Genomic DNA, 23,684 nt, shown 5'->3' on the forward strand with positions numbered 1-23,684 from the left:
AGACCATATTGGAGATAGGAGGAGGAGGGTGAGTAAAGATTGGGACAGTAATGGACTGTACCAAAGTAGAGGGGGAGGGAAAAGTGTAAGGGACTGGAGATGAAGTGTGGGGGGGGACAGAAGAGGCAGAAACCTGGGAGGTGACAGAAGAGGGAGAAACTTGGGAGGGGACGGGGGTGGAAGGCATAGTACGAGGAGGAGGGTGAATCTCCACACTTGTAATAGAGCCAGAGAGAGGGGAAGAACTAGGTACAGAGACTGGAAAGGTAAAGTGTGGAGGTGGAAGAAGGGAAGGAAGGGGCAAAGAAGATTTGAGCAATGTGGATTTTTTGGACTTCTGAGTAGAGGGGCGATTGGTATTAGGTGTCGTACGAGGTCTTGTCGATACTGGGGCTTGTGAGGAAGGACGCGAAGATGTGAGAACAGACTGAGTTGTAGTCGGGACGTCAGAGCCAAGGACAGCAAAAGGATTAGATGCCGTAGTGGCTATGGGAGGGGTAACAACAGAGGAGGCTGCAGAAGATGGGACCCCAGAAGTGGGGGGACGTTTGGAAACACGAGAATAAGAAACACGGGGTAGTCTCCCTTGGAGGCGGAGATGAGTAACTGCCATAGCATAAGGGAGACCTTCTGCCTCTTTGAGGCAACGGATTTCACGTTCATTTAAGTAGACCTGGCAACGGCGGGAGTACGAAGGGTGAGCTTCATTACAATTAAGGCAAGATGGAGGTTGACTGCAAGATGTATTAGAATGGTCGTCGGCACCACAGACTGGGCATTCGGCCATAGATCTGCAATATTTCGCTGGGTGACCAAAACGCCAGCAATTTCTACATTGTTGCGGTGTAGGTATCACCTTTCGAACTTGTAACCGATGTCCCGCGACATATACAGAGGACGGGAGTTCTCGGCTGTCAAAAGTTAAACGAGCCACATTGCAAGGGTAACGTCTCCGCCCCCGGGCAGGAAGGACATAAGTGTCTACTTTGAGGATTGGGAGATCCTGGAGTTCCAGCTGTTCAAAAATGTCATTGCCACATGACTGGAAATTCTGTTGGACTATGGTATGGGGCAGAATGACAGTACCACTACAAGAATTGAGAGAAAGATGTTTTTCAATAGTGATAGGAGTAGTATCGATATTCGAAAGGAGAGAAAGATCATGAGCTTGGGTAGCATTCTGGACAGTGACGATGCGCGTACCGCTCTTGAGAGCGTGAAATGAAATATCTCTGCCAACATGACGCAGGAGCGCTTTGGCAATACTATGGTCAGAAAGGTAGGCAGAAGAAGAAGTTGGTCTTAAAGTAAAGAATTTAGTCCATTGTGTGGTCCGAAACTGAGCGTGGAGAGGGAGTGCTTGACGTGTCGGTCGTTTCCGAGTAGAATGGGAAGGTAACGACGGAGCATCATCAGGAGATTGACGTTGGCGTTTAGGAGTAGGACCGGAGTTGGTCCGGCATGAAATGGGTGGGCGATTCGAAAATTGCCGTACCGTAGAGGGAGAAGCCGGAAGCATAGTCAAAGGAGAGCGGAGTTCAGACAAATCGAAGGAGTCAGTCGAAGCCCCGGTACCTGAAGCGGGTGAGGAAACAGCACCAGCAAGAGGTACAGGGGCATCAGGAGTGTCCGAAGAGTGGTCTAAACACAAGGCAGGGTCAGAATGGGGTGCGGTATCAAGAAGGGGCCCGGGGGTAGTGGTTTCATGGACTAGGGCTGCCATGGTTAGGTTACTCCTTTGCTTTTTGTTTTTAAGAAAAAAAAAGAAAGAAGAAAAGAAAATAAAAACAAAAAAAAGAATAAAAAAAGGGGGGAGCGGGGAGGAATAGTTCCCAGGAGGAATGAAAGGGCCGGAAATCTCCCTCCGCGCCCAAGAGGACTCGACACCGCTAGTAGCGCAGATGCAGCATGGAACCCGTGCCATACCCTACCCTTCATGCCAGTAAACCAGCAATCCGGGATAGCAACCTCACATCTGCCGAGCTACCTCGGTGGACAAAAGAGAGGGCGGCCGGATATCCGCCACAAAGCATACCTCCTTCAGCCACCACCCCCGGAATCCGAAAGGTGGCTTCCAGAGATACACCCGTCGCCCAAAAGACACCCAACGCTACTCCGGGAGACCGGAGAGCGATCGGGACATCCCTAGGCAATCCAGAGTCCACGGCAAACTACGCCACCGCCAAGAACACTCAACGGAATGGGATCGACCCCGGTGTCCTTTCCCCTACCTAGGAACTAGCGCGCCTGTGGGAGAAATCACGAAGGCTAAAAAGAGGAAGGGCAAAAGGGAGGGGTGAGGAGGAGGAGGAGGAATGGAAAAAGGGGAGGATGGGGAGGATGGGATAGGGGAGGGGAGAATGGGGGGTAATTAGGTTCGGTCTGAGGAAGAAGACCGACAGGGCTAATTCCTCAGACCAAGAGCCTCTTCACCACGCCAAGGAGCCCCCCTTGAAGAGGGCCCTCCCTTATGACACCACTGGAGTTGATGCTATAACTCGGTGGGATGCTGAGCCTATGCTCCATTATAGTGATCTTCATAAATTTTATAATGCACCTTTCTATATAGAAGTTGATATTGCTCAAACGTATCACCAAGTCATAATGGATCCCTCCTCTAACACATACACTGATTTTCCTATGCATCAAGAAATGATGTAGTATAGAGCTGTATGTTCTTTTGTCTGGTGACAACCTGTGCTACCTCATGAGACTGATGAGAAAGGTTTTGGGTAATTTGCCTAATGTTTCAGTTAATTCTGACAACTACATAATGACATCCACATGGGATAAGCATATCCAGACATTAACATTAGTCTAACTTATGTTATACTCTCATGGCCTCACTGCCAAGCTGAAGACATGCCTCTTTGGTTTTAATCAAATTAGATATCTATGTTTCATTCTCTCTAGTACTATCAAAACTTTGTTAGACTTTAAGTTCCCCAGAGCCAAGAAACTCATGCATAGATTTCTTAGCTCCTTGAATTTCTGTGCAAAATTCATTCCCAATATTACAGACCTTACAGGAATATTATCTGACTACCTTGTAAAATCTGGAGCTTCCTGACGAAGCTCAGGAAAATTTTAACTCAATAAAGAACATTTTTTTTTCCAAAGTTCCCATACTTAAGATTCCAGTTATCAGTAAACCATTTTCTTTGAGAACTGATGCCTCCAATACCAATGTAGGAGCAGTGTTATTAATGCATCATGAAGGTACTCCCTTCCCTGTATGCTTCCTGAGCTGGAAACTTCTTCCTGCAGAAAAGAGATGCTCTACCATTGAAAAGTAATGCTGGCCCTTGTGTGGGGTATCTCAAAACTTATGTTTTATCTACTAGCTAAAGAATTCATTTTGGAAACAGATCATAAACCTTTTATATACACTGAGACCTTGAAAGCAACCAACAGTCGCCTCTTGAGGTGGACATTGGCTCTCCAAGCTTTCAAGTTTCATATAGTGTATATCAATGGTTCATCCAATTATTTCTCTAACTGGTTAAGCTGTGACAGTCAGTAGAATATTGGTAAATTACATGATCTTTCTTTATAATTTTTTTCCTAGCTATTCCTCTTATATTCTGTAAGTCTTTGTATGGGTTAGATTGAGGGAAAAATTTATGGGATAGTAAGGGGAGTAGTGTGAATGAATGGTGGTGGTAGTTTGTTGGTCAGTATGCTTGTTGTTATGGGGGTACATTATTCCCACTACCCACCTTTTTCACTCGGTGGTAGGTGACGAGTGTTTCTCTCACCGGTTGTCAGTCACTAGACTTGTGGCTTCCATGATATCTCTAAGTATTCGTTCCACTCATATTTAAATTATTATTTGTTTGGGTTAAGTTAGTTTTAATAAGATCTTCATGCTTGTTTAGGTTTTTATGCTGCAAATTCTTCCTGTTCTGATTTGGGTTTATGTAGTGTAACATCATTTAATCCCAACCATTTCTTTTAAAGGCTGTACACCTATCATGTGAGTGATTTCTCTATTGGTGTGTAACTTTGCATTTCTTAATTTTAACATTTAATGTTGGCTTGGGTCATTCAACAGAGGCGAGATAAGAGAGGCAACATAGAACTTGAAAAGATCTGACAGTCAGACATCTCTACCTACACTGGTGCTCCTTCCACTCATAACCAACACCCAACCAGCTACACACAATTCTAGCAGGTGTCCCCCAGTTTTAACTCCAACAACATTACATGGTTCTCTACTGGTAACTCAACTGCTTCACAAGTGTTGTGGTGGTCAGAGGATCCCAGTACTTCTGTTCCTCAGAGTCTCTACTTATGTTGGTCTCACTGTCTACTCAAGTGTGTCAACAGTCAAAGCCACCTATGACCCCTGCCACCAAAGTCATCAACAATGGCTCAGCATTCCAAACCACGATTCAGAGCTATGTGCCCAGATCTTTGGCATGGCACCATTCTTAACTACATACAGTAGGGCCCCACTTATATGGCTGGTTAGGTTCCAGGCTACCGCCGTAAAGCGGAAACCGCCGTAAAGTGGAACACCCTTTTTTTCCACTTACAAATGCATACAAACACTAGATAACAAGTTTACACTAACATATATTAAGTTAGCAATAGAACCAGGCATCAAAAAACAATAAAAAAGTACAATGCACACATAGTGCACTCATTATTTACCTTAAAATATTTATAGTCTTAATCTAGGGTGAGACAAGTAGTATTTATTGTAAGAAATCAAGTGTGGTATGTATGGTAGTCAGCCAGGCTACCATACCAGGCCACCCCACCCACACATACTATTCTATGATATTTAAGCATCCCAGAGCGATAAAATGTATATACAGTTCACTCATTACTTACCTTAAAATATAGGGTGAGATGAGTAGTATTTATTGTAAAAAATCAAGTGTGGTATGTATGGTAGTCAGCCGGGCTACCATACCAGGCCAACCCACCTACACATAATATTCTATTACATTTAAGCATCCCAGAGCGATAAAATGTATATACAGTTCACTCATTACTTACCTTAAAATATTTGTAGTCTTAATGCAGGGTCAGGAGTAAGTAAATGAGATAAAACGAATAAATGAGAGAGAGAAAGAATGAGTACATGAGAGGGGACAGGCGCAGAGTTATGTAAACAAACCAGGCAAAGGTAAGTTTTGTAAACAAAGTGTACACGTCTGGTTTGTGTACAAGTTACATTGTGTACAGGTTGTCTCTACATTGATACGGTAGAATAAATAAAGAAGAACACTCCCATTCTCATGTAACATCATTTTGAGAAGAAATGATGCTCTGAGTGAAGGCAATGGAAATAAGTCACTCTGACTTTTTTTGGGTTATCCTAGGTTCTCTACACATATGTTGTTATGTATGATAATCTATGTAACTGTATTTGTGTATACCTGAATAAACTTACTTACATACATACGAAAGGAATAATTTTCTACAGTTACCCCCAGTAACACATTTTCTCTTATGTTAGATTAGAGAAAATGTTATTCTTGGCATCACTTGTACAAGTTATCTGGCTACCACATCTCATATTTATGTTTATTTATTCTATTGTAGGGTGTATTTATCATCTTTTTATGTTATGTATCGTGTTTATTATATAATTTTGAAAAAAATATCATAGATGGATTAATGAAAATGTGTATATTAACGTAATATACAACATTTAATGAGACTCGGTGATTATTATTATTATTATTTCTAATATGGCGTCACTTGTGCAAGTCGTCTGCTACCACATCTCATATTTATGTTTATTTATTCTATTGTGGGGTGTATTTATCATCTTTTTATGTTATGCATCGCGTTTATTATATAATTTTGAAAAAATATCATAGATGGATTAATGAAAATGTGTATTTAACGTAATATACGACATTTAAATGAGACTCGATGATTATTATTATCATTACTAATATGACGTCTGGAGACATAAGACACTCTTACTGATTTTAATGTGTACCTGCATGCCAGCACAGTGTGTAAGTTTATTTAAGTACAGGTATACATAAGTATAATTATCAGAGTATATATAAAATATGAAATAACTTTTAAAAACATTTGAAATTTTGGAGTTTCCAGACAAAATGGAGAGACTTAGTGCTTACTGAGCTCACGAAGAATGTAAACAAACAGGATAGGGCGCCGTGACTGTATTAGAAAGTCAGGTGGGGGGAGCCGTATAGCGAGTTTTGGTCATAATTTGAAATGACCATATTAGCGGAACGCCGTAAAGTGAAACGCCACAAAGCGGGGCCCTGCTGTATTGTGTACATATTAGCTTTGAGTCACTGATTTTTTATATATTTCATTTTTCATTTCTTTGCTTCAAGTTGAATTGATTTCATGTGTAAGTGTTTAATATTCACTATTTTTTATAATAAAATTGTTTATTTTATGTTATCATTGAACCTCCACAAGGAAGGCAGGGTAGGGGTCAGCCTAGGAAAAGTTGGAGGGAAGGAGTAAAGGAGATTTTGTGTGCAAGGGGCTTAGACTTCCAGCAAGCATGCATGAGTGTGGTAGACAGGAGTGAATGGAGATAAATGGTTCTATCTTAGGACGTGATGTGCTGGTGGAGTGTAAGCAAGGTAATATTTATGAATGGACTCACGAAATTGTAATGACATGATTGCAAACAGACCATACCATGGATGGGGTTAGAACCCGTAATCAGAGAGCCATAAAACTCCAGACCAACATGCTAGCCACTGGGCTAGCTGGCTACAATAAGATTCAATCGTCTAGCTATGTTTATACGACATACGAAGGTTAGCACAGAAACCAATGTGACCACAAATGTAACTTTTTACAGACAAATCTCCCACCAGCATGGCTGCAATGAACTCTAGCTCAAGTCCCTGCAAACCTGTCATCATGACTCATGAAATCGTAATGGCAAGATTGCGAACAAACCATACCACGGGCAGGGAGAGAACCCGCAATCAGAGAGTCATAAAACTCCAGACCGATGCACGAGCCACTGGGCCAACTGGCTATAATAAGATTCATCTAACTAGGTATATTTAAACACCATAGGAAGATTAGCATAGGCACCACTGTGAGTCATGATGATGGCTTTGAGCTAGAGTTAGTCACAGCCACGTTGGTGGGAGATTCGTCTGCAAAAACTTTCATTTGTCGTCACAGTGGTGCCTATGCTAACCTTCCTATGATGTATAAAATGCCTAGTTGGACGAATCTTATTGTAGCCAGCTGGCCCAGTGGCTAGTGCATTGGTCTGGCATTTTATGACTCTCTGATCATAGGTTCTATCCCTGCCTGTGGTATGGTTTATGAATGGATTCAGGGAAACCAGAAGGCCAGACTTGAATCCTGGAGATGGGAAGCACAGTACATGCACTCTGAAGGAAGGGTGTTAATGTTGCAGTTTTACAACTCTAGTGTTGGCACACCTCTGGCAAGACAGTGATGGAGTGAATGATGATGAAGGTTTTTCTTTTACAGGCCACCATACCATGGTGGGAAACAGCCATTGAGTTAATAATAAAAAAAATTTATATTCTCATGTGTATATAACTAAAATAATCCTGATACATTGAATACTAACATGTTTTATCTCCTGTATGTACTCACATATGTTTCACAAGACTGCCTTTTTGATTAAAACATTTCAGACACTCTTAACATTGAAATGTTTTATCTCCTGTGTGTACTCGCATATGTGTCACAAGACTGCCTTTTCGAGTAAAACATTTCAGACACTCTGAACACTGAAATGGTTTATCTCCTGTGTGTACTCGCATGTGTGTCACAAGACTGCCTTTTTGAGTAAAACATTTCAGACACTCTGAACACTGAAATGTTTTATCTCCTGTGTGTATTTGCATATGTGTCACAAGATTGTCTTTTTGAGTAAAACATTTCAGACACTCAGAACACTGAAATGGTTTATCTCCTGTGTGTACTTGCATATGTGTCACAAGACTGCCTTTTTGAGTAAAACATTTCAGACACTCTGAACACTGAAATGGTTTTATTCCTGTGTGTATTTGCATATGTGTCACAAGATGGTCTTTTTGAGTAAAACATTTCAGACACTCAGAACACTGAAATGGCTTATCTCTTGTGTGTACTCGCATATGTTTCACAAGATTGCCTTTTTCAGTAAAACATTTATGACACTCTGAACACTGAAATGGTTTATCTCCTGTATGTACTCGCATATGTGTCACAAGACTTCCTTTCTGAGAAAAATACTTCAGACACTCTGAACACTGAAATGTTTTATTTCCAGTATGTACTCGCATATGTGTCACAAGACTGCCTTTTTGAGAAAAACATTTCAGGCACTCTGAACACTGAAATGTTTTTTTTCCTGTGTGTATTTGCATATGTGTCACAAGACTGCTTTTTTGAGTAAAACATTTCAGACACTCTGAACACTGAAATGGTTTATCTCTTGTGTGCACTCGCATATGCTTCACAAGACTGCCTTTTTCAATAAAACATTTGAGACACTTTGAACACTGAAATGGTTTATCTCCCGTATGTACTCGCATATGTGTCACAAGACTGCCTTTTTGAGTAAAACATTTCAGACACTCTGAACAATGAAATGGTTTATCTCCTGTGTGTACTCGCATATGTTTCATAAGATTGCCTTTTTCAGTAAAACATTTCAGACACTCGGAACAGTGAAATGGTTTATCTCCTGTATGTACTCGCATATGTTTCACAAGACTGCCTTTTTCAGTAAAACATTTCAGACACTCTGGACACTGATATGGTTTATTTCCTTTATGTTTTTCCATATTTTTCAAGAGAAGAAATTTCATTTTATAATATTTTAGTTATACAACAGTGGTATCATTAATCTTTCTTACATACTCTAATGCATATTTCAAGATTTACTCTTTTAAACTATTTTAGCCACTGAAGAAACAGTTTTCCTCATAAATATATTATCAGGTTACAAAACTATTTCCACTTATGAGCTCTAATTAAGATTTTTTTTTGAACTTAAAGTATTGCAATGATTTTTTTGTTTGTAAAAAGATTGACGTATATATTAGAACTTTCAGATATACTGAAAAACATTATTATTATTATTTCTTAATTATGTTTAAACACATATTTTCTGAAAATTCTTAACTTCAGCATTACTAACTTGTATTTTTCTTTGAACTACAATGCAATTTTTAGATAGAATTCTATTTATGAAAAATGTTTTTTTATTAATATTACCAGACCATTTAAAAACTGATCAGAATCACAAGTGTTGTTATTCTTGCAATACTGAAGGTATAGTGTCCATTTAGGTACAACCTGGAAGTGTTCCAGAAAATACTTCTGCAGTATCAGTTGTTGTACAAAACAGATGTTTGTTGATGTACTGGAGATATAATGTCTAGGAAGATACAACCTGGAAGTGTTCCAGAAAATACTTCTGCAGTATCAGTTGTTGTACAAAACAGATGTTTGTTGATGTACTGGAGATATAATGTCTAGGAAGATACAACCTGGAAGTGTTCCAGAAAATACTTCTGCAGTATCAGTTGTTGTACAAAACAGATGTTTGTTGATGTACTGGAGATATAATGTCTAGGAAGATACAACCTGGAAGTGTTCCAGAAAATACTTCTGCAGTATCAGTTGTTGTACAAAACAGATGTTTGTTGACGTACTGGTGATATAATGTCTAGGAAGATTCAACCTGGCAGTAATCTTCCACAAAATACTTCTGTAACAGAAACATGAGTCAGTGTAATACAATATTCTACCATTACCAACACAACATATTGATCTAGAAAGCAAAAAAATTGTTTGTATTATTATGTTTCACTAAATACAATTGTCATTAAAATTTTAAAGGAGTAAAAGAATTAAAGAAGTTTTCAGTCATGATATATAGTGGAACCTCAGTACTCAAACTTATGTCATTCCAGAAGGTTGTTCCAGTGCTGATCTGTTCCAGTATCAAACAAATTCTTCCTAACCAATTTTCTTTTTGGTTAACCTTTATCATAAATCTTCATAGGCCCCATGGTGACTTATTCGTACAAATATAAATTATATATTATATTATAATCAAATTAAGCCCTAAACCAACAAGGGTCATGCAGCACTGTGGGGCAGAGAATAGTGCTGAAAAAAAATAAAAAAGTGAGTGTAAGTCAAAGGCAGGTTCATTTGCAAGAAGGGAGGATAAGGTAAGAGTGGTAGGGCGACGGCATCGGTGGATGTAAATACTGCGAGCTCACTGGTAAACCAGACAATCATCAAGAAAGTTAAGAACTGAAATAAGGACCTAAGAAACCTCATTGAGAGGAATAGGATGTCGTTCCATGAGATACCCACTGGTAAGGCTGGCATGGCCGATGCAGAGACAGGAGAGTGCAGTCTCCTGAGTACGACAACAGTGGTAGGATGGCCATGAACCCAAAAGCAGTAACACTCAATCTTGTGGTTAAAAATAGTGATCCTGATATCAGCCTTTTATTAAACAACTTATATGCATTGAACAGCAAATGTAATTATTGTACAGCAGATCAAGCATAGACATTACTAGTTAATTACGATGTCAGATGTTAGACCAAACATTATGATGACCTCAGAGCATTACTCAATTCTCTGCATACCAGTATGTCAATCATCACACTCACCAAAACCTGGCTAAAGCTGGGTAATACAGATGTTTATGACACTCCTGGTTACACAACCATACACAACTGTAGGACAGATCAGCAAAGAGGTGGAACAGCTATATACTACTCTGATCAACTTGAATGTATCACAAATTTTAGAAAACATGATGACTGATGCACATATCAACACAGACCACTTGCTGCTCACAGGAGATTTCAACATAAATCTACTACACAACCAGGACCCAAAATTAACCGAATTCACAAACACTATGAGCAGCTGCTTGTTGCTACCAACAATAACAAAACCTACAAGAATCTCCAAGACAGGTATCTCCTTATTTGACCACATCTGGACTAACACAATATACCCTTTAAAATCAGGAATGATCACAGACAACACCACAGACCACTACCTTACTTTTCTCATAACCAATCTAGGTAAATTGAACCAAGACACTACTAAAGTTACCTTCAGACTACATAACAAAACAGGTGTTAATAACTTTATAACAGTTGTCTCTTCACTTTTTAAGGCCTCTGGTATTTCACCTAGATCTAAGCTCTTTCTCCAAAGAATACTGAGAGCTCATGCAAGTGGTACTTTGCACTTCCTTATAAATAATGCATTCCATGAATCTGGTCCTGGTGCTAAGTGAGTGGGCATGTTGTTCATTTCTTTTTTGAAATTTATGGGGTTTGTACTAATGTCAGTTAGTTGGTCTGGGCAACCCTCTGCTGGAGTGAAAAATATTTCTGCATTTTTTGCCTTGCTGTCATTTAGTGAGTTGCTGAACACTGACTCATACTGTTCTTATGGGATTTTGCTCATTTAAGAACACAAGAACATAAGGAAGGAGGAACATTTCAGCAGGCCTGTTGGCCCATAAGGCAGGTCCTTCATAGATCCATCCCACTAATAGAATATTTGCCTTCATAAGAACATAAGAAATAATGAACACTGCAACAGGCCTACTGGTCTATGTGAGGCAGCTCCAATTCTCCCCACTGGCTTAAGCCAATGCCTTGACCTAGTCAGGTCAGACACGTTACTTAAGGGAGGAGCACTGCGTCTGACCTAGTAGCTAGTCAGGTCCAACTCACACCTGCCCACACCCACTCATGTATTTATCCAACCTATTTTTAAAACTACACAATGTCTTAGTGTCTATGACAGTACTTGGGAGTTTGTTCCACTAATCCACAACTCTATTACCAAACCAGTGCTTTCCTATATCCTTCATGAATCGAAATTTTTCTAATTTAAACACATTGCTGCGAGTCCTGTCTATGTTAGATATTTTTAGCATGCTATTTACATCCCCTTTATTAATTCCTGTTTTTCATTTATACGCCTCAATCATATCCCCCATAATTCTATGCCTTTCTAGAGAGTGCAGATTCAGGGCCCTCTGTCAATCCTCTTAGGAAAGATTTTTGGTACATAGTATCAATTTAGTCATCCTTCTTTGTACGTTTTCCAGCTTATTTATATCCATTCTGTAATATGGTGACCAAAACTGCACAACATAATCTAAATGAGGCCTAACCAAAGATATATAGACTTAAAGAACAACCTTAGGACTTCTATTATTTATACTTCTTGCTATGAAGCCAAGGACTCTGTTAGCTTTATTGTGAACACTAATGCACTGCTGTCTTGGTTTTAGATTACTGCTAACCAGAACTCCTAAATCCTTTTTGCAATCAGTAATGTTAAGATTTACATTATTTAGTTTATATGTGGCATGGTTATTTTCCTGTCCAACATTTAGTACTTTACATATGTCCATATTAAATTGCATCAGCCACTTCTCCGACCACTGCATGAGTTTATTCAAATAATCCTTGAGTGCCCTAATGTCCTCATAAGAATGAACTGGGAGGCCTATTTTGGTGTCATCAGCAAATTTACTTCTGTCGCTATTATTCTCTCATCTACGTCATTTATGTAGGTTGCGAACAACAAGGGGCCCAACACTGACCCCTGTGGAACACCATTTGTGACGTGCCCCATTCTGATTTCTCCCCATTTACGCAAACTCTCTGCTGCCTATTCGTCAACCATGCCTCTACCCAGGAAAAAATTTCTCCTATTCAGTGTGCATTAAGTTTCCTCAATAACCTCTGATGTGGAACTCTACCGAAAGCCTTACTGAAGTCCATATACACAATATCATATTCAATACCATGATCTACCTCCTCAAATACCTTAGTGAAGAAAGTCAGTAAGCTTGTAAGACAGGAACTCCCCTTTGTAAAACTGTGCTGAGATTCATTAATCAATTTATGCTTTTCGAGATGTCTACGAATTGCTTTGGCAATTATTGATTTCATAAATTTTCCCACTATAGAGGCAAGGCTTATTGATCTATAGTTCGAAGCTAGGGACCTGTCACCGGCCTTGTAAATAGGTATTACCTTTGCCACTTTCCACTTATCAGGCACTATGACAGTTTGCAGTGATATGTTGAAAAGATTAGCCAAAGGCATGCTAAGTTCCTCTTTACATTCCTTTAACACTCTTGCAAACAGTTCATCAGGTCCCGGAGATTTGTTAGGTTTTGATTTCTCCATTTGTCTGAGAACCATTTCACAAATTACCGCAATCATGCATAGTGTATCGTCCTGTTCTACATAATTTATTATTTCTCAGTTTTCCCGAGTGAAAACTGAGAAGAAGTATGTACAGAGAATTCCACACATATCCTTATCACTATCAGTGATCTGACCTGAGTTACTCTTAAGTGAGCCAATCTTGTCCCTAATCTTACTTCTGTATACCTGAAATAACCCTCTTGGGTTAGTCTTCGAATCCCTTGCGACTTTAGCCTCATAATCCCTTTTTCTTCTCTTATTCCTTTTTTCATTTCTCTCTTTGAATATACAGATTTTTAACTGCCCATTCCCTCTTTTGATATGCCTATATATGCCTCTCTTTTGACCAATGAGATGTTTTAATCTATTGTTCATCCATTTGGGATCATTTTTGTTAGATCTAATTTCTAAGTTGTCTGGCCAGCTAGAACTATGCTCTGAAAAATGTCATATTGGAAAACAACACCACCTACCTGACCTATAGTCAGGACATCGCAATTTAGCCCACCCAGGTAATTTTTCAGTCCCATGAAATCGGCCAAGCAAAAGTCTGGGAAAGAGATTTGATTGCAGTTATCTGGGTAATTCCATTATATATTGAGACTAAGTGATTTGTGATCGCTTTCCCCTACCTCGTCATTAACCTCAAGATTATTAAGTAGTGATACTTTGTTGGCAAGAACCAAGTCAAGTAGATTGTTTCTTCTAATTGGTTCTGTCACAAACTGTTTTAAAAAGCAATCCTGAATGATATCAAGAAAGTCACTTGACTCAAGATTTCCTGTCACATTGATCCAATCAATTTGTCTAAAGTTGCCTCGTTGTGCTCCCGGTTTTTCTCGTGTTTTCACGGTCGCTCTTACGTGCTAGAACTTTAATTTGTGTCATCAATCCTATACGATACATCCCTCTAGCGCCTGGAACCAATCTTGGGCGGAAAACATTATATACTGAGTCAAAAAAGGAGAATTAGTGTGCACTACCTAGCAGAGTTTACTGCCAGAGGGGAATCAGGCCTGTGTCCCGTGTGAAAAAAATAATAATAATTGAACTTTTCATGTCAGAGGAAAGAAAGTCTCCCTGATAACATTGAGTATACATAGTGTATAGTGTATACTACAGTGGCTCCCTAGTATATTGATGATAAAGGCTAAAGTGTCATTTGAAAACAGGTGAATTTGTAAATGAAGTGATAAGCCTATAGAGGCAGGTGCCAGAAGTCGCCAGAAACTTACCACAGGTCAGCTGTTTTTAATAATCTTCCTGGCCTGCTAGTGTACTCGCATATAATCTAGTGATACCAGTGAATAGCAGAATACAGTGTTGTAGTAGCAACTAACCAGTATTATAATGGTACTTAGTGGAGTGGAGTGACTTTCATTAGTTTCTTTTCTTGAAATACGAGACGTTACTGTGAATTTCATATAACCTGTAGTTACCAGCGGTCGCAATATACACAACGAGAAGCAATTATTACTACAGAAAAAGCGTCCTTCCTCCAAAATTTGCACCAGTCAACTATAGTGATAATATAGCATTTATTGTGGTGGAGACGGAAAAAAAAAAAAAAAAAAAAAAAAAAAATAGAAAAGCCAGATACAGCGATTGATAAACAAGGAGGTGACCGTTCGTCATTGTAGGAGCTGCCAGTAATCACCGGCTCTTCAACACGCAAGTTATACTTTTGTATCAGTCAAATCACATATTACTCGGGTAGATAATTTCCAGTAGATCCTTCATGTGTTAGCTCAAATCACCGACCAGTATGTTTTAAATAAGTGACCCACTGATCAGAGCAGATCGACTGGTCCGGACCCTTGACTGGTCCGAACCCTTGACTGGTCCGAACCCGGGACTGGTCCGAACCCTTGACTGGTCCGAACCCTGGACTGGTTTCAAACGGTTTCGTTGTGCACCACCTAGCAGGTTATTAATAGAATATTCAAGAGGTTGCTAGTAGAATTGCAGTAAATCAACCATTCAAATCATTATGAAGCTGTGTGTAGTCTGTGGTCAGTCAAACAAACGGGCTTCCACATGCATAAATTGTCATTTCTGTGGAAATTGGTGTCACGCCCCTTGTGCAGATATCCAAGAACTAGCTACAAGCAGTATTAAAACAGGGAAGTGTTTTTGGGTATGCCCAAATGAGATAAATCTGTGGACTAAAATCACAAGGGTATTAAAAGAGGTCAACATCAAAGCTGCTTTCATAGAAAACCTGGAAGCTTTCTACAACAGATGGGAACATAAAAAGTCCGGGCTGAATGGTACTGCCCTTGATACTGGCCATGTAGTCAGAAACTGTAAGGCTGGAGATGATGTCCTGGTAGTCAGTAAATGGGGGGCTGATAGTGCTGTCCTGGGAGACAGTAATGGGGAAGCTGGAGGTGCTGTCCTGGGAGACAGTAATGGTGAAGCTGGAGGTGCTGTCCTGGGAGACAGTAATGGTGAAGCTGGAGATGCTGTCCTGGGAGACAGTAATGGGGAAGCTGGAGATGCTGTCCTGGGAGACAGTAATGGTGAAGCTGGAGATTTTGTCCAGGTAGTCGGGAATTATACGCAGGAAGGAATACATATAAATGACCCCATAGGGGACAGGAGCCATAGTAGGGAAACAAGTGTAGTCAAAGATAAGATAAAACCAATATTGCAAACTAGAAATACCGCAGGAAATAGCAAACAAGAGGACTCCACTAGCAATAGTGAGGATATATTACCAAAAACAAATGGTGGGAGCTCCATTGTTGGTGCTAGGGAGGATAGAAGTAAGACAGGGAAACATGCACCAACAGGGAATACAGTCACAGAAACCCAAGGCAAACGGAAACCAAGCCTGTGCACATACTATGCACTCGGTATCTGCTGGCATGGGAAATCTGGAAAAACAGATGGGACGTGCAACTATGACCACCCTAGGAAATGCCATGCCCATATGACAACAGGAAAATGCAAACTCCCTTCCTGTAAGCTTTTTCACCCTGAACTGTGTACCTCTTCAGTACAGGAAAGACTGTGCTATAACTTAAATTGCCAGGCATACCATCTAAAGGGGACAAAAAGATACAAAACATCCAGGCCATGGGAAAACCTGGGTAGCCACAGCCACTCAAGAGGGAGAGGTTTTTTAGTGCCAGGAAGGAAAAAAAACTGGCAGGAAATGGCAGAAATCGTACACCAAATCCAGTCATTCCTGGAGTGGAACCACAGTCGATGGCCTCCACTCCAAACCAACAGATACAGATACTAATGCCGGAAAAAAAATCCCCCCCCAGTACCAACAATACCACCAGTCCGATAACATTCTTCTTTGCAAATATACAGGGTCTAAAGCCAGCAACAAACAACAAAATACCTTTCATCCGTGGACTGCTTGCAGAGGCAAAGGCAATGTTCGCGGCTTTCACTGAGACCCACATAAAGGATCACTTGGACAACGAAATATGGATCCCAGGTTACAACCTATACAGATGTGACAGAGTGAACAGGCAAAAGGGGGGGGGGGTTGGCCTGTACATTGCAGAGTCACTTGTTTGCACAGAACTGCTAAATGCCTCAAATGATGTAGTGGAAGTTTTAGCAGTAAAGGTCGAGAACCAAAACCTAGTCATTGTGATAGTCTACAAGCCTCCGGATGCAACATCCCAGCAATTCCAGGAACAGCTGTTAAAAATTGACCACTGTCTGGAAAACCTTCCAGCTCCTGCACCCAACATCTTGCTCCTGGGGGATTTCAACTTAAGGCACCTAAAATGGAGGAATATAGCAAATAATATTGTTGCAGTAATAACACCAGGAGGCAGCTCTGATGAAAACTCACACTCACGCGAGCTTTTAAATCTCTGCACAAAATTCAATTTAAACCAGCAAATAATAGAGCCTACTAGACTGGAGAATACACTAGACCTCATCTTCACTAACAATGATGATCTGATAAGAAATATCACCATATCAAAAACAATATACTCAGATCACAACATAATTGAGGTTCAGTCATGTATGCGCGGAGCCCCAGACCGACATAATGAGATTAGTCACGAGGGAGCATTCACCAAATTCAACTTCAATAACAAAAACATAAAGTGGGACCAAGTAAACCAAGTCCTAACCGATATAAGCTGGGAAGATATACTAAGCAACACAGACCCCAACTTATGCCTAGAACAGATTAACTCGGTGGCACTCGATGTATGCACAAGGCTTATTCCTCTAAGAAAAAGGAGGAGTAGATGTAAAACAGAAAGAGACAGGCGCTCCCTTTACAGGCGACGGAAAAGAATAACAGAGCGGCTAAAAGAGGTCAATATATCTGAAATGCGTAGAGAGACACTGGTCAGAGAAATAGCAAGCATCGAACTTAAGCTAAAAGAATCCTTTAGGAGTCAGGAATCGCGGGAAGAACTAAAAGCCATAAATGAAATCGAAAGAAACCCAAAGTATTTCTTCTCCTATGCCAAATCAAAATCGAGAACAACGTCCAGTATTGGGCCCCTACTTAAACAAGATGGGTCCTACACAGATGACAGCAAGGAAATGAGTGAGCTACTCAAGTCCCAATATGACTCAGTTTTTAGCAAGCCGCTAACCAGACTGAGAGTCGAAGATCAAAATGAATTTTTTATGAGAGAGCCACAAAATTTGATTAACACAAGCCTATCCGATGTTATCCTGACGCCAAATGACTTCGAACAGGCGATAAATGACATGCCCATGCACTCTGCCCCAGGGCCAGACTCATGGAACTCTGTGTTCATCAAGAACTGCAAGAAGCCCCTATCACGAGCCTTTTCCATCCTATGGAGAGGGAGCATGGACACGGGGGTCGTCCCACAGTTACTAAAAACAACAGACATAGCCCCACTCCACAAAGGGGGCAGTAAAGCAACAGCAAAGAACTACAGACCAATAGCACTAACATCCCATATCATAAAAATCTTTGAAAGGGTCCTAAGAAGCAAGATCACCACGCATCTAGAAACCCATCAGTTACACAACCCAGGGCAACATGGGTTTAGAACAGGTCGCTCCTGTCTGTCTCAACTATTGGACCACTACGACAAGGTCCTAAATGCACTAGAAGACAAAAAGAATGCAGATGTAATATATACAGACTTTGCAAAAGCCTTCGACAAGTGTGACCATGGCGTAATAGCGCACAAAATGCGTGCTAAAGGAATAACAGGAAAAGTCGGTCGATGGATCTATAATTTCCTCACTAACAGAACACAGAGAGTAGTCGTCAACAGAGTAAAGTCCGAGGCAGCTACGGTGAAAAGCTCTGTTCCACAAGGCACAGTACTCGCTCCCATCTTGTTCCTCATCCTTATATCCGACATAGACAAGGATGTCAGCCACAGCACCGTGTCTTCCTTTGCAGATGACACCCGAATCTGCATGACAGTGTCTTCCATTGCAGACACTGCAAAGCTCCAGGCAGACATCAACCAAATCTTTCAGTGGGCTGCAGAAAACAATATGAAGTTCAACGATGAGAAATTTCAATTACTCAGATATGGTAAACATGAGGAAATTAAATCTTCATCAGAGTACAAAACAAATTCTGGCCACAAAATAGAGCGAAACACCAACGTCAAAGACCTGGGAGTGATCATGTCGGAGGATCTCACCTTCAAGGACCATAACATTGTATCAATCGCATCTGCTAGAAAAATGACAGGATGGATAATGAGAACCTTCAAAACTAGGGAGGCCAAGCCCATGATGACACTCTTCAGGTCACTTGTTCTATCTAGGCTGGAATATTGCTGCACACTAACAGCACCTTTCAAGGCAGGTGAAATTGCCGACCTAGAAAATGTACAGAGAACTTTCACGGCGCGCATAACGGAGATAAAACACCTCAATTACTGGGAGCGCTTGAGGTTCCTAAACCTGTATTCCCTGGAACGCAGGAGGGAGAGATACATGATTATATACACCTGGAAAATCCTAGAGGGACTAGTACCGAACTTGCACACGAAAATCACTCATTACGAAAGCAAAAGACTTGGCAGACGATGCACCATCCCCCCAATGAAAAGCAGGGGTGTCACTAGCACGTTAAGAGACCATACAATAAGTGTCAGGGGCCCGAGACTGTTCAACTGCCTCCCAGCACACATAAGGGGGATTACCAACAGACCCCTGGCAGTCTTCAAGCTGGCACTGGACAAGCACCTAAAGTCAGTTCCGGATCAGCCGGGCTGTGGCTCGTATGTTGGTTTGCGTGCAGCCAGCAGCAACAGCCTGGTTGATCAGGCTCTGATCCACCAGGAGGCCTGGTCTCAGACCGGGCCGCGGGGGCGTTGACCCCCGGAACTCTCTCCAGGTAAACTCCAGGTAATAAAGTGACAAATATGCGATGGAAGAACATAAAGTAGATTATTTATTGCAAAGAGAAAAAGGGTAGTACTAACGACACAACCTTCTGGGACTCCCTCGGCCTGAACGAAGTCTGAGGAAAGCAAGCTGCCTACTCAGGTATATTACAGCAGAGGCCCAATTAGTGTGCCTGGCCTAATATGTTAATCTTCAAATGGTGTCATATGCCTTCTTGAGATCTAAAACGACTGTTAGGACAGAGTGTTTATTAACAAAGGAATTTTGCATATACATATCTAAGTGGAGCAAGGGATATAAAGTAGAATGGAACTTGCAAAAGTGATACTGAAGAGAAGAAGGATTATTGTGAGTCTTCAAGTACCATATCAGACGTCTATTCACCAATCATTCCAACACCTTGCAGACTACACTGGTCAGAGCAATGAGATGACAGTGAGAGGAATCAAGCCCCGAAGTGCCTGGTTTGTGAAGCATAGGTACAAAGGCAGATTTCCATTGTTGATGGAGAACCCCTCACATCCATACAAGATTTAAAAGACACAAAAAAGGATAAGAGCTGTTGAATGCAGTTGCTGTAACATACAGACATGAATATCATCTGGCCCTGCTGCTGATGACTGGCAATTGAAAAACGTGGACTCTATCTCTAAGAGAGCAAGAGGTGCATTATATGACTGCATCCCATTTGAAGAGAAATCCAAAGGGCAATTTCTCCCTGACAGACTAAGAAGCGTGAAACGAGGGACAGATTTGAAGTCCTTGGGAGACACTGACAAAATAGTTCCCGATTTCCATTGTAACTTCAAGAGGTTCCACAACATTAACACCAGCAACCCGCAAAATACGAGCTGTGTCCTGAGCATACTTGCCACACAACTTCCATATCTTCTTCCAAACCGCACACATAAGGGAAGTCAAGGTAACAGTAGAAATGTAGTCTTGCCAACAAGTGTGTTTAGCATCATGTATGACATGGTGAGTAACTGCCCTTGCTCGCTTTAAATCCAAAAGTTGATCTGCAGTCCGATTATATTGATAACGGCCCTATGCAGCATGTTTGAAACACACTGCACGAGAACATGCAGGACACCACCAAGGTATGCATGTCTGAGAATGTCTGCCTGAGATTTGAGGAATAGAAGATGATGCTGCAGTCAAAACTCAAGGTCAAAAACTGGTGCACCAGCTCATCAAGAGAGGACGAAGAAGGGACTTCACAAAAAGTGGAAAGATGAGAGTATAAGTCCCAATTCACCCATTCAAACTGCCAATGGGCCCTATGAGATGGTTGGGAATATGTAGCAGAAGTAAGAATAATAGGAAAGTGATTGCTGTCATGAAAATCTGGGAAAATGAACCAAGAAAGATCGATGCAAGAGAGAGACTATGTGCGAGAGTCAATATGGGTGGGAGCAAACAAATTTAAAACATGAAGACGATGAGATGTGAGAAGAGTCTCCAACTGATCACCACGAGTCACAGTGGGGCCCTCCTCAGAGATGATGATGAGCATTAAAATTACCTAACAACAAGATGGGCAGTGGCAGAGAAGTGATCAAGCATGCAACTTCCGAGATACAGAATGCACTGGTAGGGAAGAGACAGAGAGAGCAAACTGAAGGAGCTGTTAAGGCTTTAAACTAGGAATAGATAGAGGTATGGGTTTTGGCGAGAATACAGTGTAGTAATACTACGAGTTCTAGGGGGAACTAGTAATAGGCAGAATGAGGTGGATATTGTAAAGCCAATGGCACTAGGCGACAAGAACAGTAATAGGTTTAGTGAAAAAGCAGACATGAGCAGGAAGGGTAAAGAGAAAGGAGGGTCTTTAAAATTATATTATGCAAATAGCTGTAGTGCTAGGAATAAGATGGATGAGTTGAGATAAGTTGCTAGTGCAGGTAACATTGATGTATTTGCAATCACTGAGACATGATTTAATTCCAAAAGTCGGGACATGCCTTCAGAATGACACATTCAGGGTTTTAATTTGTTCCAAGTAGATAGAAATATCAGTAAGGGAGGTGGGGTGGCACTGTATGTTCGAGATCACTTCAACTGTTGCATAAAAACGGGAATTAAGTCTGAAGTAACACATACAGAGTCTGTCTGGATAGAATTTTCAGAGGACCATAAAAAATGATTCTAGGAGCGATATACTGTCCCCCAAACTTAGATAGGGACCAAGGGAAATTACCGTGGGAGCAAATTGTTAAGGCCACAAGGCACGATAATGTAGTAATACTAGGGGACTTTAGTCACATTGATTGGAATTTCTTGGCTGGGAATTCAGAATCAAATGACTTCTTAGATGTAGTTCTGGATTGTTTTTTGAAACAGTTTGTGACAGAACCTACAAGAGGAAATAACATTCTTGATTTGGTTCTGACAAACAAGGAAACCCTTGTTAGTAATTTAGAAATTAATGAGAAACTCGGCACAAGTGATCATTAATCAATTACCTTTAGCATAGAATGGAGGTGTGATAGTAGGGACAACTCGGTAACAGTTCCAGATTTTCGCTTAGCAGATCACAATTGGCTTACGAAGATTACAATGGGTAATGAAGAGAGCTATCAATACGAGCTTTCTGAACACCATACATGCTGCTCAAAGAACGTATATCCTGTATAAAGAAATTAGATCAAATAGAAATAACCCAAAATGGATGAATAATAGGCTGAAATATCTACTAGGGCATAAGAAAGGAATTTTTAGGCGTATCAAAAGAGGTAAGGGTTATCTTATGAATCAGTATATTGACATTAAGAAGGACGTTAAAAAGGGGTTAAGAGAAGGTAAAAGGGATTATGAAATTAAAGTTGCTAGGGATTCGAAAACTAACCCAGAAAGTTTTTTCCAGGTCTATAGAACAAAAGTCAGAGATAAGATAGATCCCCTTAAAAATAACTATAGGCATCTTACTGACAAAGAGAATGAAATGAGCTCGATTATAAATAATTATTTTCTCTCGGTTTTTACACAGGAAGACACTAACAATATTCCAGTAATTAATTTTTATTGTGGGCTAGAAGAAGATAAATTATGTAACATCCCAGTCACTAGTGAAATGGTTGTGAAGCAGATAGACAGACTGAAGCAAAATAAGTTGCCGGGTCCTGATGAGGTTTTTTCAAGGGTTCTTAAGGAATACAAAATGGAACTTTGTGAACCATTAACTAATATTTTTAATTTATCTCTTCAAACAGGTGTAGTGTCTGATATGTGGAAGATGGCTAATGTAATTCCTATTTTTAAAACAGGGGACAAGTCGTTACCATCAAATTACCGCCCAATAAGCCTGACCTCAATTGTAGGCAAATTACTAGAGGGTTTGAGTGGGCTGATGCAGTGGTCGGAGAGGTGGCAGATGCAGTTTGGTATGGACAAATGCAAAGTTCTAAATGTTGGACAGGACAATAACCATGCCACATATAAACTAAATAATGTAGATCTTAATATTACGGATTGCGAAAAAGATTTAGGAGTTCTGGTTAGCAGTAATCTGAAACCAAGACAACAGTGCATAAGTGTTCGCAATAAAGCTAATAGAATCCTTGGCTTCATATCAAGAAGCATAAATAATAGGAGTCCTCAGGTTGTTCTTCAACTCTATACATCCTTGGTTAGGCCTCATTTAGATTATGCTGCACAGTTTTGGTCACCTTATTACAGAATGGATATAAATTCTCTGGAAAATGTACAAAGGAGGATGACAAAGTTGATCCCATGTATCAGAAACCTTCCCTATGAGGATAGACTAAGGGCCCTGAAACTGCACTCTCTAGAAAGACGTAGAATTAGGGGGGATATGATTGAGGTGTATAAATGGAAGACAGGAATAAATAAAGGGGATGTAAATAGTGTGCTGAAAATATCTAGCCTGGACGGGACTCGCAGCAGTGGTTTTGAGTTGGAGGAATTCGGATTCGGGGGGGATGTGGGAGGGTGCTGGTTTGGTAATGGAGTTGTGGATGAGTGGAACAAGCTCCCGAGTGCCGTTGTAGAGGCCGGAGCGTTGTGTGGCTTTGGGAGTAGGTTGGATAAATGCATGAGTGGATGTGGGTGGGTGTGAGTTGGACCTGGTAGCTTGTGCTGCCGGGTCGGTTGCCGTGTTCCTCCCTTGAGTCGGTGTGG

The 23,684-nt window shown here is 40.7% G+C and overlaps 1 protein-coding gene across 1 annotated transcript in view; it reads right to left on the reverse strand.

Annotated features, from left to right (window-relative positions):
- Positions 1 to 2,466: 2,466 nt before the first annotated feature.
- The window catches only part of LOC138851115 (zinc finger protein 84-like), a 63,576-nt gene continuing 42,358 nt past the window's right edge, over positions 2,467 to 23,684 (reverse strand). Inside the window, exon 2 of the mRNA XM_070079651.1 lies at positions 2,467 to 9,703. Coding sequence (XP_069935752.1) covers positions 7,644 to 8,798 — 1,155 coding nt within the window. The 5' untranslated portion in view covers positions 8,799 to 9,703 and the 3' untranslated portion in view covers positions 2,467 to 7,643. The remainder of the gene's footprint in view (positions 9,704 to 23,684) is intronic.

Source organism: Cherax quadricarinatus, chromosome 100 (genome assembly GCF_038502225.1).
Source record: "Cherax quadricarinatus isolate ZL_2023a chromosome 100, ASM3850222v1, whole genome shotgun sequence".
Lineage (NCBI taxonomy): Eukaryota > Metazoa > Arthropoda > Malacostraca > Decapoda > Parastacidae > Cherax > Cherax quadricarinatus.